The 14,602-nt window shown below is 52.0% G+C and overlaps 1 protein-coding gene across 3 annotated transcripts in view; it reads right to left on the minus strand.

Annotated features, from left to right (window-relative positions):
- Ccdc63 (coiled-coil domain containing 63) overlaps positions 1–14,192 on the minus strand; it is a 30,644-nt gene extending 16,452 nt beyond the window's left edge. The window contains exons 1-6 of one of the 3 annotated variants that reach the window (XM_021187011.1): positions 13,987–14,192; positions 10,398–10,574; positions 6,199–6,314; positions 5,639–5,871; positions 2,247–2,436; positions 48–167 (exon numbers count right to left, since the gene is read on the minus strand). In XM_021187011.1, coding sequence (XP_021042670.1) covers positions 48–167; positions 2,247–2,436; positions 5,639–5,871; positions 6,199–6,207 — 552 coding nt within the window. In that variant the 5' untranslated portion in view covers positions 6,208–6,314; positions 10,398–10,574; positions 13,987–14,192. Of the gene's footprint in view, positions 1–47; positions 168–2,246; positions 2,437–5,002; positions 5,124–5,638; positions 5,872–6,198; positions 6,315–10,397; positions 10,575–13,986 lie in introns of those variants that run through there. The other 2 variants (XM_021187013.1, XM_021187012.1) reach the window with 2 other exon arrangements.
- Positions 14,193–14,602: the final 410 nt, after the last annotated feature.

Consider the following 14,602-nt stretch of genomic DNA (forward strand, 5'->3'; position numbering starts at 1 on the left):
TGGGGGAGTGGGGGGGGTGAGGCTTTCGAGAACAGCCCCTCACTTACCAGGTTCAGTCGGGACTCCAGAATGTGGATCTGTTTCTGCAGCCTCTTGGGATTATTGGCCTCTTGTGTCCTCAAGAGGAGCTGTCTCTGGTTCGTGATCTTTCTCTCCATCTGAACGATCTGAGAGGGGGGTGGGGCGGGGTGGGGTTAAGGGCGGGGGAGCAACTGGGTTCAAGCCAAAGTCACACACATCAACTCTCATCCCTTAAACAGGTCTGACTCAGCTCCTGGGTTCCTGCTCCGTCCAACTGATTCCCACCCCATCCAGGGTGAAGAGCAGACTGGCTCTGAGTGTGAATTCTCCCACCAGTGAACAGAAATTCCCCCATCTCTCCAGCCCCCTGCCCCACCTCCCCAAGCCACGGGTTCTAGAGGAAATGGCACTGACGCCTGTGGTGGTGAAACTTGGTCGTCAACCCTGGTAGCCTGAGGAGGGCCGAGAACTGGGCTTACAAAACACCTGTAGCTGCTTCCGTGATACTGTGGTGACATCCCAGGGCCCATCTAGACATTCCCTACATGTCCAGCTCCTCTGCTGATGAATGGGACTTCACTTCCTGAAGTGACCGGGTGTGGCACCCCGGGAAGATGTATCTGAAACTTTCCCAAGAGTTGGTGCCCACTTTGGGAAAGTAGGTCACCAGCACCGCACAGATGTGGGTCTTTGAGTTGCAGGCACAAGCAGCCCACGTTAGGCAGAAGCACCTGGCGAAAGCCTTGACGGCCCTCTACGTGTGTTCAGTCTCCTACAGAGTCACTCACACCCAGGGCTGCAAACGATAGCCCTGTGACCCGGGGTTTATGGTTGCTAATAAAGATTTATTGGAAACGCCAAGCCAGTCATTTCTGTACTGCCAGTGGTGCTATGTGGCTGGAGTTTCCACAGAGGCGCCGGGGCTTGGGAAACCCAAGTGTGACTGTGGGTCTTTTGCATAGAGATTTCACAGGGCCATTTTAGATACGTTGTTGGACCCGGGTGTTGGCATATCGAAATGCATTTTGACTTCAGTGTCATTTGCTACTTTACAGTCTTATGTGGGCACCATGTTGGTTTAAGATGGATAAGTAAGGGATTGGAAACGCAGGTCGGTGATAGAGGATGTGGCCAGAGTGCACAAGGTCCTAAGTTGCATTCCCAGGGGACTTATGGAGGACTTGAGTTTGTTTCCCAGCATCCACAGTGGTCCTTTCAACAATCTAGTTCCAGGGGATCCACTGCCCTCTGCTGGGCTCCATAGGTACTACTCCACACATACAAACAGGCATAAACACTTCATTAAAAACAAAATATTACAACGAAACAAAAAGAAGGTAAGGACGGCCGGTCGGATATGATGACACACGCCTTTACTCCCAGCACAGAGGCAGAGACAAGTAGATCTCTGTGACGTCAAGGCCAGCCTGGTCTACAGAGTGAATTCCAGGCTAGCCGGGGCTACAGATACATGCCTCGAAAAATAAGTCGATGCAAATAAATTAAGGAGTTACATACTTCCAACATAATGGCTCAGGCTAAGCCTCCCTTTCCTAGGAGGAAGGGCTGGGACACAGAGAGACACGGGCAACACCCTCATCCAGGAGGGCTACAGCAATGACAGACGGTCTCGAGGGGCTTTTTTTTTTTTGGTTTTTCAAGACAGAGTTTTTCTGTATAGCCCTGGCAGTCTTGGAACTCACTTGGTAGACCAGGCTGGCCTCGAACTCAGAAATCCGCCTGCCTCTGCCTCCTGAGTGCTGGGATTAAAGGCGTGCGCCACCACGCCGGGCTCGAGGGGCTATTTTGAACCCATGCATCACACTCAGAATGGCATGTGGATCTCATGGCCCACATGAGACCTCCCGGAAGGTCTTTCTCCTGCCGTAACACCTGGCAGCATCCCCCCAAGAGATGCTACCCACCCTCTCGGTCCCAGAACGGAAAGATGACGGCCCCCTCTCTAACCCGCGTTTGGTGCACAGCATGAAGGAGGGAGGAACTGGCATTGTTCAAAGCGCAAGGCGATCTTCGTCACAGCACCCAGACCTTCCCCTTGTTGCCCGAGGCTAAGGATGCCGCTGGGGTTGGTTCTGAGCCTCGAGGTAGCAGGGGACATGTGGGGGTTGACGGAGCTGAGCTCCCATGCGATGTTCCGCTCTGCCTAGGGCATCATGGCTGTGCAGTCCCTGTCCCCTATGTCCCCTCCAGGGAAGCCTCCTCACCTTGTCATCCAGTTCTCCCAACAGCACCTTCATGGAAGAGATGAGTGTCTCGTAGTCCCCCTTGGTCTGCAGCAGGAAGCGTAGCTCCATTAAGTTTTTCTGGTTGATGTCCAGGTTCTTCGGAGACTTCACGAGGCTTAGAAGCATGGTGGTCTCGGCCTGTTCGGCTTTCAGACCCTCTATTTCCTTGCTGAAGGAAGGAGCGCTAGCTTAGCCCAAGAGCCCCTAAAGCCACCTTCACAGAACCCACAGGATATCCCAACCCTTAAAAGGGGCCTGGGAGATGACCAGGGTCCCAGTGGGAGGAGAGAGCTTCAGGGCAGGAGGCTCAGGTTCAGATCTGGAACCCTACATCCCTGACTTCAATCTTCCCCGTGTCCCCTGCTCCTCCTTCCTTAGGGGAAGGCTGCCCTGGTGCCAGGCACAATCCTTCACCGTGTGGCTCTGGGGAGAAGGCTTCAGTTGGTGAAGCGTTTCCCCGTGTGTAAGCCTGTAGACCTGAGGTCCATCCCAGCACCCGTGCACACAAGTCAGGTTTGGGATGGAGAGGCAGGAAGATCTCTGAGTTAGCTGTCTAGCTAGCCGCACCTAGTCTGGAAGCTCCAGGCGAATGAGAGACAGTCTCAAAATAAATAAATAAGTAGATAAATAGATAAATAAATAAATAAATAAATATAAATACTGCCGGGCAGTGGTGGCGCACACCTTTGATCCCAGCAGAGGCAGGCGGATTTCTGAGTTCAAGGCCAGCCTGGTCTACAGAGTGAGTTCCAGGACAGCCGGGGCTAAACAGAGAAACCCTGTCTCAAAGAAAGAAAAAAAACAAAAACAAAAACGAAAGGGAAAATTGCAAAATTGAAGTGAAGGTGGCAGCCGAGGCCAGCTACCTGAGTTCGATCTCCGAAATCCACGTGTAGAAAGGGAGAGAACGGGGGCTGGTGAGATGGCTCAGTGGGTAAGAGCACCCGATTGCTCTTCCAAAGGTCCTGAGTTCAAATCCCAGCAACCACATGGTGGCTCATAACCATCTGTAACAAGACCTGACACCCTCTTCTGGAGTGTCTGAAGACAGCTATGTGTGTAATTACAAATAATGAATAAATAAAGCTTTAAAAAAAAAAAAAAGAAATAAAGGGAGAGAACGGATCCCTGTGAGTTTGTCCTCTGGCCCCCATGCACGAGCCTTATACATACACTCAAGGACTAAATAAAAATGTCGTTAAGAGGGCTGGTGAGATGGCTCAGCGGGTAAGAGCACCCGACTGCTCTTCCGAAGGTGTCCGGAGTTCAAATCCCAGCAACCACATGGTGGCTCACAACCATCCATAACAAGATCTGGCGCCCTCTTCTAGAGTGTCTGAAGACGGCTACAGTACAGTGTACTGTACTTACACATAATAAATAAATAAATCTTAAAAAAAAAAAAAAGTCGTTAAGAAATAAAAAGGCGGATGGCTGCCGAGGAGCTACCGAAAATTGACCTCTGACCTCCACATATGTACACTCCTAGAGCTGGACCCTGAAGTTCCTATCAACGTGGAGGTGTACAGTAACCTTGAACCCTTGGCCAAGGCCTCTGTCTGGGGCTAACAATGTGTCAAACAGGCCGGGGATGAGAGGAGCTGAGCAGGGATGAGAAACCAGGGTGGAGGGAAGCTGGGAAGCTGGGAAGCTGGGAAGCTGGGAAGCTGGGAAGCTGGGAAGCTGGGAAGGCTGCAGACAGCACACAGGCAGGCCCCTAGAGATGTCTGGGTACCTGACCATCAGCACTTAATATCTAAGGAGGTCTGGGAACTCAGGCTCCAACTGGATCTCAAGAGAAGTACAGCCTGCTTTGCAACAAGAGTCTCAAGGGAGCTGTGCCCATCCATCTGCTGGGAGCACTGCTGCAGAAAGCTAAAGAATGTTCTAGAATGCGGACTAGCCAGCCAGTTGCTACCAAAAAGCCGCAGGAAGACTTTGAGAGACCCCCGTGGTCACTCTGAAGTAGAGCAGTCACCGCAGTCACATGACTCCCATGGCTGTGCCAATAAAACTTTATTTAAAAAAAAAAATGCAGAAGCCATTGGGCCATGGTCCAGGAATAAAACTGTCCAATGGGACAATCTGTAATGACAATAATAACCAGGATGCCCTGTCCCTGCACTGTCTGGCACACCCACTTAGTCTCACAAGGCTAGGGAACCTTAAGCCATTCCTCGTGTACAGCTGGCATATAGGCAGGGCTGGGGCGGGGCAAAGGGAGCCAGTACCCTGAAGTGTAAGGAGGAACTTCACAGAGCATGTCCGTGTTTTCCTTTTAAATTTTATCTTGAGATACAGGCTCGCTGTGTAGCCCTGGCTAGCCCAGAACTCTGTATGCAAAGCAGACTGCCTTCAAATTCAGAGATCCACCTCTCCGGTACATTGGGATTAAAAGTGTGTGTGTGCCACCACGCACAGCAATGTATTTATTCTGTTGTTTTATTTATATGGAAGCAGGCATGAAGAGTTCTAGCCAGAAGAGTGCTAGAACCCTTGGAGTTGGAGTTACAGGCGGCTGTGAGACAGATGTGGGTCCTGGGAACCGAACTCAGATCCCCTGCAAGAGCACCAAGTGCTCTTGACGGCTGCGCCGCCTCTCCAGGGTCCACTTTCGTCTGTCAGCATATATTTATTTATGCATGACTGTATGAGCATATGTGTGGGTGTTAGCATACCACCCTGTGCATATGGAGATCGGGAAACAACGTGGAAGTCAGTTCTCTCCCTCTAACCTCGTGGGTCTCTGGGACCGAACTCAGGCCATCAGACTAACTGAATGATCTTACCCACTCAAAACATTTTTGTCTTGTTCGACATAACGAGCGCTTTTCCAACAGATGGCGCTAAAGTGCTCTGGGAAAACAAATGTCCTTTTTAAATGGACAGGAGTTGTACACTAGAGTACGGACCAGCCTAGCACAGGAGTAAATGAAGCCGTGGGAAAGGAAAGATTCCTTCGCGCCCGCCCTTCTTTGAACTCCAAACATCCTGACAGCGAGGTCCTCTTCGATGGAGGCTGGCTTCTGCTTTTGCAGAAGGGGGCTTACAGACAGGTTCCCCCAGTTTGCAAAAGGCTGCTGAAGCATTGGAACATTCCCTGCCCCTCTGGGATCCTTCGGCCCCGCCCCGACACTGCCACAGCTGACTGGACTAGACAAGGGGCATCTGAGAGAAAAACCGGGGCTTGGTTGAGGGCCTCCCGCCCCCCACCCCACTCCGGGTCTCCTAGACCCCTGGATCCTACTCACTGGATACCCTCCCGTGAAGCTCTAGAGCATAGGATCAAAGGGCTCTGGTCCCCAGGTGGGTTCAGTGTACCCCCTTAGCCTGATCCCTACCCTAGACCCACACCAGCACACCCCTCTTACTATTGGCTGGCGATCATGCGCTGGTTGCGGAAGTTGAAGGACTTTCGGCTGTCTACCATCTTGCGGAACTGCTGCCTCAGTTTCCGTAGCTCTGCCTGAGCGAGCTGCTCCTTGGCCTTCTCGGAAAGTTCCGGAAGACCGGAAGAGCCCTTCCTCCTGAGTTTCTTCATCTGGGCAAGACAGAGAAAGAGGATGCCCACACGACCTAAAGAGGCAGTCCATCTGTATTTTTTCTTCGGGGCGAGATAGAGAAAGAGGAAGCCCAGGTGACCAGAGAAGTCTCCAGGACAAAGGGAAGCCCACCCTGGGGTGATTGGCATGTGCTTGTCTATCGTAGGGTAGACCCACCCTGGGCTGCCAGGTGACCGGTCAAACTCGCTGGAGTGGCAGCGTCTTACTGGGTTGAGAAGTCGTGAGGGTCCTGAGTTTAAGTCCTACACCACTGGGAGGCTTTGAGAAAGTCACTATTCTCTGGCCTCCCATCTAGAAAGTTGGGATGGTGGGGTTAGGGATGATTGGTAGGGTGATGGGACATTGAGTGACCGGCTGTTGTCACCTACCTTTGGCATTGAGATGGATCTGAGCTTCCCTTCTGCTTAGACACTGGGGTCCTGGGTCAAAGCCAAGCAAGCAAGCCCACCTCTTCTCAGTGTGTGTCTCCTCTGTCTGCAGTGTCCTGCCCGGGGAGAGGAAAAAGGGAAGTGGGCCACCCTGCTAACAGTGAGGACCCAGGGGCCTCGCCTCCCTCTCACAGTCCCCTCTTCCACCCACAGCTTGGCATACAAGGGGACATGGCAGATGGCGCTGGGTGTAACAAGAGCCCCCCCTCCCCCCCAGATCCGATCGTGCCGGAACTTCTTCCGCTCCCCGGTTTATTATTAGGACCTGGGCAGATGGCTCCAGCCTGTCACTTACCCTTCTCCTCACATCTCTAAAGGAGAGGGGCACAGAGGCCTCCGATGATCAACCTGATGGAGCTATTTTTTTATTTTTATTTTTTATTTTTTTTTTTGTGACTTTGTGACTTTGTGACAGGGTCTCCTGCAGCCAAGGCTGACCTTGATCTCCTGATCCTCCTGCCTCCACCTCCAAAGTGCTGGGATTAGAGGCCTGTGCTACCATATCCGGTACCTCATGCAGGCTTAGGCACTGCCCACTGATACATACCTATCCAACACACACACACAGACACACACACACACACACAAAACCGAGTTGAAATCCCGCCTAACCCCCCACCCCACTTCTCGGATCAGGAACCAGCAACCAGCCACCCAGAGGGGACATTTTATCACATCAGAACTTGAAGGCCACCTGCCCAGAGGCACTTTAGGAGTGGGGGACATTAGCAGACAAGTCCCAAAGGGTTGTGAGGCCCACTGTGTCCCAGAAACTTCGAGGTCCTAGGTGGAATCCCAGGTTCTCCATTCACATTCCTCCCCAGCATCTAATGGACCTCAGGGGCATCTGTGCTGCTCTCTGGAGCCCCAGTTCCCACCCAATCTGGACAGTGGGGAGGGCCAGGCCCTCCCCTAATCTGCATAATCTCCTCCCACTACTGTGGTCCAGGAATCCCTGTTGTACACTGGAGAGAATTTAGTAACTGAATTTTAACCTGGGGAATCTAAGGCCAGCCAGTTCCATGGGGCTCTATGAATCAAGCTCGCATGGGGAGAGAAACTATAAATACCAAAAACCTCAGGGCTTAGCCAGACCAGAGATTGGATGCCTCTGGATTACGTCCAATCACACCGAACAGGAACAACTTTTCATGAGACAATTTGAAATGAATTTTCTGGGGGAGGAGGAGGATTGCAAACCATGAGAGTTGAGGCAGTGTGACTGTCTAAATCTATTTGGCATACATACAAGCACCTACTGTGTGCTTAGTGTTGTGGGAACTGAGTGGTGGTTGAGCCACCCTCTCGGTGAGTGACAGGGTTTTAAAAAAGAAAACAAAAGGTGGGCGTGGTGGCGCGGGCCTGACTGACATCGCAGCCTCTGCGCCTGGAGGTGGAAGATGAGGAGGTCAAGATCTTTGGCTGTAGCAGGACTTCAAGGCCAGCCTGTGCTGTAAGTGAATGGATACGTGATAAATAAATACACAGGCGCTGGAGAGAACATATAGCTAACTCTTTGGGTTTGGGGAGCGTTTATGGTGGCAGTGGCTGGTTCTTGCCTCACCTCTGCTCATCTCCGGCAGGGGGCGCGGTGTGAACCCTAACTTACCACCCACGGCTCCCGCGGCTCCCGGTAGAGGCGGCTCGTGTGTCTAAGCGGCAGCCAGCTCCGCACCCCGCGTTCTCCGCCCTGGAACCCCGCGCCTTTGTGACAGCGGCGACCCGCGTTCTTTAAAGACAGCCGAGACAACCGGACCCACGGAGAACCCGCACTTTACCAGAGGGGACAGGGCAACGCATTTCCTGGGCTACCCTCAGCTGCCCTATGTCAAACTTAATCATGCCAAGGGGTCACCTTGGCCACCAAGCCAGCTCCCATTGCCCCCCTCCCTGGGCTACTACTCTCTTTCCTCTCGCTATCCATTAAATACCCCCTTTCTATTACACAGTGACCTAAGACGACTTCTTTTCAGAGTTTGTCTGGAAATTCAACCTAGGGCTTCGCGCAGGTTAGGCAATGACTTTACCCAGGCCCTCCCTTCACCATCTGGAAGCTCCCCCTCCTCGGGTCCTGCTGTTTAGGCTGCTCAACTCATGGCTCTCCACTGTCTGCCACTGGGTGGGCAGTGGTTAGAAACATGCCTCCCTGGTGAAGGTTTCCCCTCGCGATCTTCCTGGGTGCAGAACTCGGCCCCAAGAAGAACGAGCCCCGCCCCGCCCCGCGGCCCCCCCTCCCCTAGTGTAGCCTAGAGCAAACAAAGCTGCCAACGGTAAACAAATGGAGCCAGCTGGGAAAAAGCTAGAGCGTCCAGAGCAAGCCCCCCACTCCCACCCCTACCCTCCAAGGCTCCTCCACCTCTGGTTCCAAGGATTAGAGGCACACTCAAATGTAACCGGGCCGGGCGGGCATGGTGACGCACGCCTTTAATCCCAGCATTCGGGAAGCAGAGACAGGCAGATCTCTGAGTTCAAGGCCAGCCTGGTCTACAGAGTGAGTTCTAGGACAGCCAGGGCTACACAGAGAAACTCTGTCTGGGGGTGGTGGGAGTAACAGGTGCTTTATTTTCTGGAATCTGCCACAGGGATGGACTTTATAATTACTGGCAGTGGCCTCAAAGGAATCAAAGGAGCTTCCCACAGCCCAAGGTTAGAGAAGAGGAAGGTGCTTTGCTCTCTCTGAAAAGGAAATAAGAGCTATGCTACCTCTGTTGGTTGCTGGCGGCCCTGTTGCAAGTATGAGGGAGCCCAGTGGCTGACGGTCAACAGGATTGGCTAGCTCCTCAGATAGTGACTGAGGATACAGGGTAAGTATAGAGCACCCTCCCCGATCGTCAGCCCCTGGTAAAACCTGGAGCTGCAACCTCAGGACTTTTATTAGAAGCCAAAAGAGTGGGCTCTGAGTCATAGTTCTGGCCCACGGTGGAGGCATCTCGGAGCTGCCTGAGTCTGTTAACTACGAGTCATTCAGACGAAAGCAACTGTCTACATCCTACAAGACCCTTATCTAGCAGTGTGCTCAGTGATAAAGAACACAGGTTAGCCAGCACTCAGGAGGCAGAGGCAGGTGGATTTCTGAGTTGGAGGCCAGCCTGGTCTACAAAGTGAGTTCCAGGACAGCCAGGGCTATACAGAGAAACCCTGACTCGGGGGGGGGGGGGGAAGAACACGGGTTAGGATTATCCCTTCCTGAAACAGTGGATGCAGAATGGCCAGTCAATCCCCTGAACAATGCGCCAACCTGGCGGGCTCTGGGGGCTTTAGGAATCGTGCAGAGCCTGTCTGAAGGGTAGGTGGGTGTCTTGATCACTTACGGCCCCCCCGCCCCCCCCCGAAAACTCGCACCCCTGGAGAATTCTCCACTTCGCTCTGTGAGATACCTGCCTCTCTTCCACACCCCAGCTTGAATTCTTTCAACTGAGTTCACAGGAACTGGGGTCAAGCCAAGGGGAGCTCGGCCCTGGATCCCAGCACTTTAGTGTTCAGTGAGGGAAAAGAGGTGCAGAGGCCATGTCCACGCAGGTCCCTCCACCTGTCATCCGTGGCACAGGGCATTCTCAATCTGCTCTCATTCTGACTGGACAGGAAAAGAAGGCTTAGCCCAGTTTTGTCCAATTAGATTTTCCTGCCCAGAAACTTAACTCGGGGCATGACCCCACCCACCCACCCCCACCCCACCCAACACACACTGCAGGACAGCAACAGACTGACTGATTAGTTGTTAATGAGTCTAAGTGTTGGGTACTGGAGCTAATTAAAAGACTGTGAAGTCACCTGCTGCTGGTGTGGCCCTTTGTCACTAATCCATAATATTGTGTTGACTGTTTTTTAATTTAATTTAATTTTATTTTATTTTGAGATGGGGGTCTTACTATGTAGCCCTGGCTGTCCTTGAACTCACTATGGAGTACTAGGCTGGCTTTGAACTCACAAGAGGTCCACCTGCCTCTGCCTCCAGACTGTTGGGCTTAAAAGCATGCCTCACCTGGCCAGCTAAAGGGGGTTTTAAGTGAGCCCCGCCTATATCTATTAAAGGAGGCAGTCTAGAGTCTATTACTTGATCCTTTTGGTTTGTGTGTTTTGAGGCAGGGTCTCACTACAGCCTGGGCTGTCCTGGAACTCACTATGTAGACCAGGCTGACCTCAAAGGTATAGAGATCTGCTTGGCTCTGAGTGCTCAGACTGGACAGGTGCGCCGCCAGCACGCTGTGCTCAGATCTTCAAGGTATTGTCCCCTCTCCTGAGGTCAGACTCCCGCTTGTCTCCTCAGTGTGTTGATCCCTCAGGACACCATCTGGCTGAGCTCAGGGCCTGGAAGTCTGAAGATGCAAAAATTGAGACTGAAAGAGGCAGAGAAAGGTCAGCTCCCACAATGCACTGCTCCAGACCCTCTCTCTCTCTCTCTCTCTCTCTCTCTCTCTCTCTCTCTCTCTCACACACACACACACACACACACACACACACACACACACACACCCCACCTCTCACCTCAGACCCTGACAAAGGGACATGAAGGTCTTCCTCTTACCATAAACCTGCAGCCACTATGGATACCAGGAACAGCAGAACTCATAGACAAGCCAGCCCCTTGACCAAATCTTCCTCTAATCCAACCGAAAGCTTCCGTCAGGAGATAAACCTGGAGTCGCCGAACCCCTTCTTTAATCTCTTTCCAGGGTATCCACACTGACTGACACAAACGCGCTGTCTATGTCTTTGCCCAAGCCTCTTTCTAATTTGCACGTTAAGACAGGTAGCCAAGCCGGGCGTGGTGGCGCACGCCTTTAATCCCAGCACTTGGGAGGCAGAGGCAGGTGGATTTCTGAGTTCGAGGCCAGCCTGGTCTACAGAGTGAGTACAAGGACAGCCAGGGCTAAACGGAGAAACCCTGTCTCAAAAAAACAAAAAAACAACAACAACAACAAAAGACAGGTAGCCAAGTTGAGCCCCTAATTCACCCCAGCTTTACTCAAAAACTCTGCTAACAACCACTCCATCACACGCCCTCCCCACCTTCTCTATGACAAAGAGGTGACCTTCTTGTGTCCAGAACTGCAGGGACTCTGTCCAGAGGGTAGTGATGGGGACCAGCCTGGGAGGGAAGCCAGCATTCAATTCAATTTGGCACCACGCTGTGGTCCATGACCCTGCAAGATACTGGGGACAATGGGGACACCTGGCCTCCATCTGGAAGTGGTAGGAGGGACAAAATGCGCTGAGGAAAGGGTGGCCCTGCCCTCCTTGGCAAAGGCACTGAGCCATTCTCTCTCCTCCCTTCTCCCCTCTCTCCTTTCTCCTGGGATGGCACAGGAAGTACTTAATACTACAACTTTAAAAACTACAGCTCCCTGGGCATGGTGGCACACGCCTTTAATCCCAGCACGCGGGAGACAGAGGCAGGCAGATTTCTGTGTTCAAGGCCAGCCTGGTCTACAGAGTAAGTTCCAGGACAGCCAGGGTTACACAGAGAAACCCTGTCTTGAAAAACAAAAACAAAAAAAAAAAAAACCTTCCTCCAGCCTCTCTTGTTAGCCAGGGTCTGATGGAGTGGCACACCAGGGCGTCAGGGTAAACCACTCCACACAAATCAGGCAGTGGCTCAGCCCAGGGCTCTTATGCCTTCTCCTTCCTCTTCCTAAATCCCCTGAGAGCAGGTTCTGAGGAAGTTCCTGATTTGTGATTCCACCCATCAGTCCTGGTTAAATGATTTTTTTTTCCTGGAGCAAATAATTGAACCCAGGGGTTTAGGGCATGCACCCTACCTAAAGCTGCAACCCCATACCTTGCTTTTTTTTTTTTTTTTTTTTTTTTTTTTTTTTTTTTTTTTAGAGAGAGGGGTTTTTTTTTTTTTTTTTGGTTTTTCGAGAGACAGGGTTTCTCTGTGTAGTTCTGGCTGTCCTGGAACTCACTTGGTAGACCAGGCTGGCCTCGAACTCAGAAATCCGCCTGCCTCTGCCTCCCGAGTGCTGGGATTAAAGGCATGCGCCACCACGCCCGGCCATACCTTGCTTTTTGAGACATTTTTTCCCCCTGAGACCTGGGGCTGGCTGGCCATCAGGCTCCATGGAGCCTCTTGCCACCCACCCACTCCGGAGCGCCAGGGTACACCTGGCTTCTTACACACGTGCTGCCAGTCAAACCCAGGCCCCTCGACCCTAGCTAGCCCTTGTATTATTTTCCAAAGCCAATACCAGGCTGGTGAGATTGACCCAGTAAGGGCACCTGCTGCCAAGCCTGAGTTCAATCGCTGGGCGAGGCAGAGAGAACTGATTCCAGAATGCTGTCCTCTGACCTCCACATGTGTGCTGTGCTGTGACGTACGCTTGCTGCTGCCCAATCAATAAATAAATGTGACACAAACATTTTTTTTTCAGGTCAATGTCAGCTTCTCTTCATAGAGGAGAAAGATTTTTTTTTTTCAGAAATCCTCCTGCCTCTGCCTCCTGAGTGCTGGGATTAAAGGAATGTGCCACCACGCCCGGTGAGAAAGATTTTTTTTTTCCAGCCTTCTAAGAATGTAGAGAACTCCAAGGAAGCCTTCAGCCGTGTCCCCTCTCTTCTATGGCTTCCTGTGACACACCCTGGTGGCCCAGCCTACTCCCACAGAGTCCTCCCATCCTCATCACAGCCTGAATGTTTCGGTCCTAGAGTCAAGCAGACCTGGGCTGCCATCCACTGTGAGCCTCTGTGAGACTTTGAACATAGCCCTTGTCATCTCTTGGCCTAGGTTTCCCACTCTGGGAAAGCTAGCTCCCTCTTCGTATCACCTTCGCAACCTCCGGCTTATCTTTCTCACCAGCTCCTGCTGGGAATGGCCAGTCCTGGGAGTAGATTACTGTGTCCATTTAGCCCCACCCAGCCTATGATAACAAGGCTGGGAGAGTGTCCAGGCAAGGGAGGTTTGGCGAGAAGCCTGGGGGATGTGTCCTGGCGGGGGACAGGGAGCACCCTGAGAAGGCTAGTGTCTCCTGCCATCCCTTTTTCGATTGTAGACCATCTCCCAAGAAGGTGACTGGAACCAGCTGTGCTCAGCAAACCCTCAGAAGAAACTGGCTTATCAAGGTGGCAAGGCACAGACTAAACTGAGCAAGATTAAAGATGGGGGTCAGAGTCCGGGAGACAATGGGCCTAGAAGCTGAGTTCACAGGGCTTCATCATGAGACACAAATTGCTGACAGAAACTGCCCTCAGACCTTGGCATCTATGATGTTTATTGAGAGTTGGTCACATGGGCATAGACTGCCAATCTTAGTCACTGGATCTCACCTACAATAGAGACCCAGCTCAAATACAAGGTGGGAGGCCCTCACGGTGTTTGTCTGGGGACTGGGAGATTATCTTCCAGGAGTCTCGGCAGAGACATGCCTTCCTTTTGGAAGGCTCAGGGTTTGAACAAGACAGGCTTACTAAGTTAAGCTTTCACTGCAAACCCACAGCCCTACCAAGAGAGAGAAGGGACTCTCTCCCCTGGAGTCAGAACTGTACAGATAACTTTTTGTGGTGTGGAGAATACTGGGGCAGTTTCTGGTTAGGACTTAAAGAGGAGAGGCCAGCTGCCATGAAAAAATGGCCACGAGGCCACCGTGTGAGGAAACTCCTGGTAGACAACCAGAGAAGCCACGTGAGGCCTCAGACGTGCGTGCGGAACGAAACCTCCTTCAACCTCCCAGCCCAGCTCAGCTGTTTAGCAAATGTCCCCAGCCAATGCCCACGAGCCATAGCTTAACTCACAGTAGCAGAAAGACTGCAAATCCAATAACGTGTGGTTGTTTGCAGCCGCTGTGACATGGTTGGGTCCGTGGACGTCATCAGTAACCGGTCCGCCTTTCTTTCTGGTTGGGATTCTGCTTGTAGGGGGCTGTGATGTCTGGAGCTACGGCAGCCTTCTTGGAACCATGCGGAGAAACCTGGACCACACATCAAGCAGAGAAAGCAAAGGCAAGCAAAGGACTGGGGGCTTGGTGACAAGTGGAATCTGGAAGCTTCTACTTCCAGACTTCCGGTTCCTGAAGCCTCTGTTGACCATTCCGTCCTTTGAGTCCTTGCCCACCTGGGGTTCTACAGCTTGGTACCCGCTTCCCATGCCTGAGCCTCAGTTTCTCTCCTGAAAATACGGTGACCATGAGCCACCTCAGGAAGTAGCCAAGAACATGGGAAAAGTTGAATTAAGGGCCAAGTCGAGTTGTCCCTGGGGAAGAAATGTATTTCTGGCTCTTTTTTTTTTTTAGATTTATTTATTTATTTATTTATTATATGTAAGTAACTGTAGCTGTCATCAGAAACTCCAGAAGAGGGCGCCAGATCTTGTTATGGATGGTTGTGAGCCACCATGTGGTTGCTGGGATTT

This window comes from Mus pahari, chromosome 23 (genome assembly GCF_900095145.1).
Source record: "Mus pahari chromosome 23, PAHARI_EIJ_v1.1, whole genome shotgun sequence".
Taxonomy (NCBI): domain Eukaryota; kingdom Metazoa; phylum Chordata; class Mammalia; order Rodentia; family Muridae; genus Mus; species Mus pahari.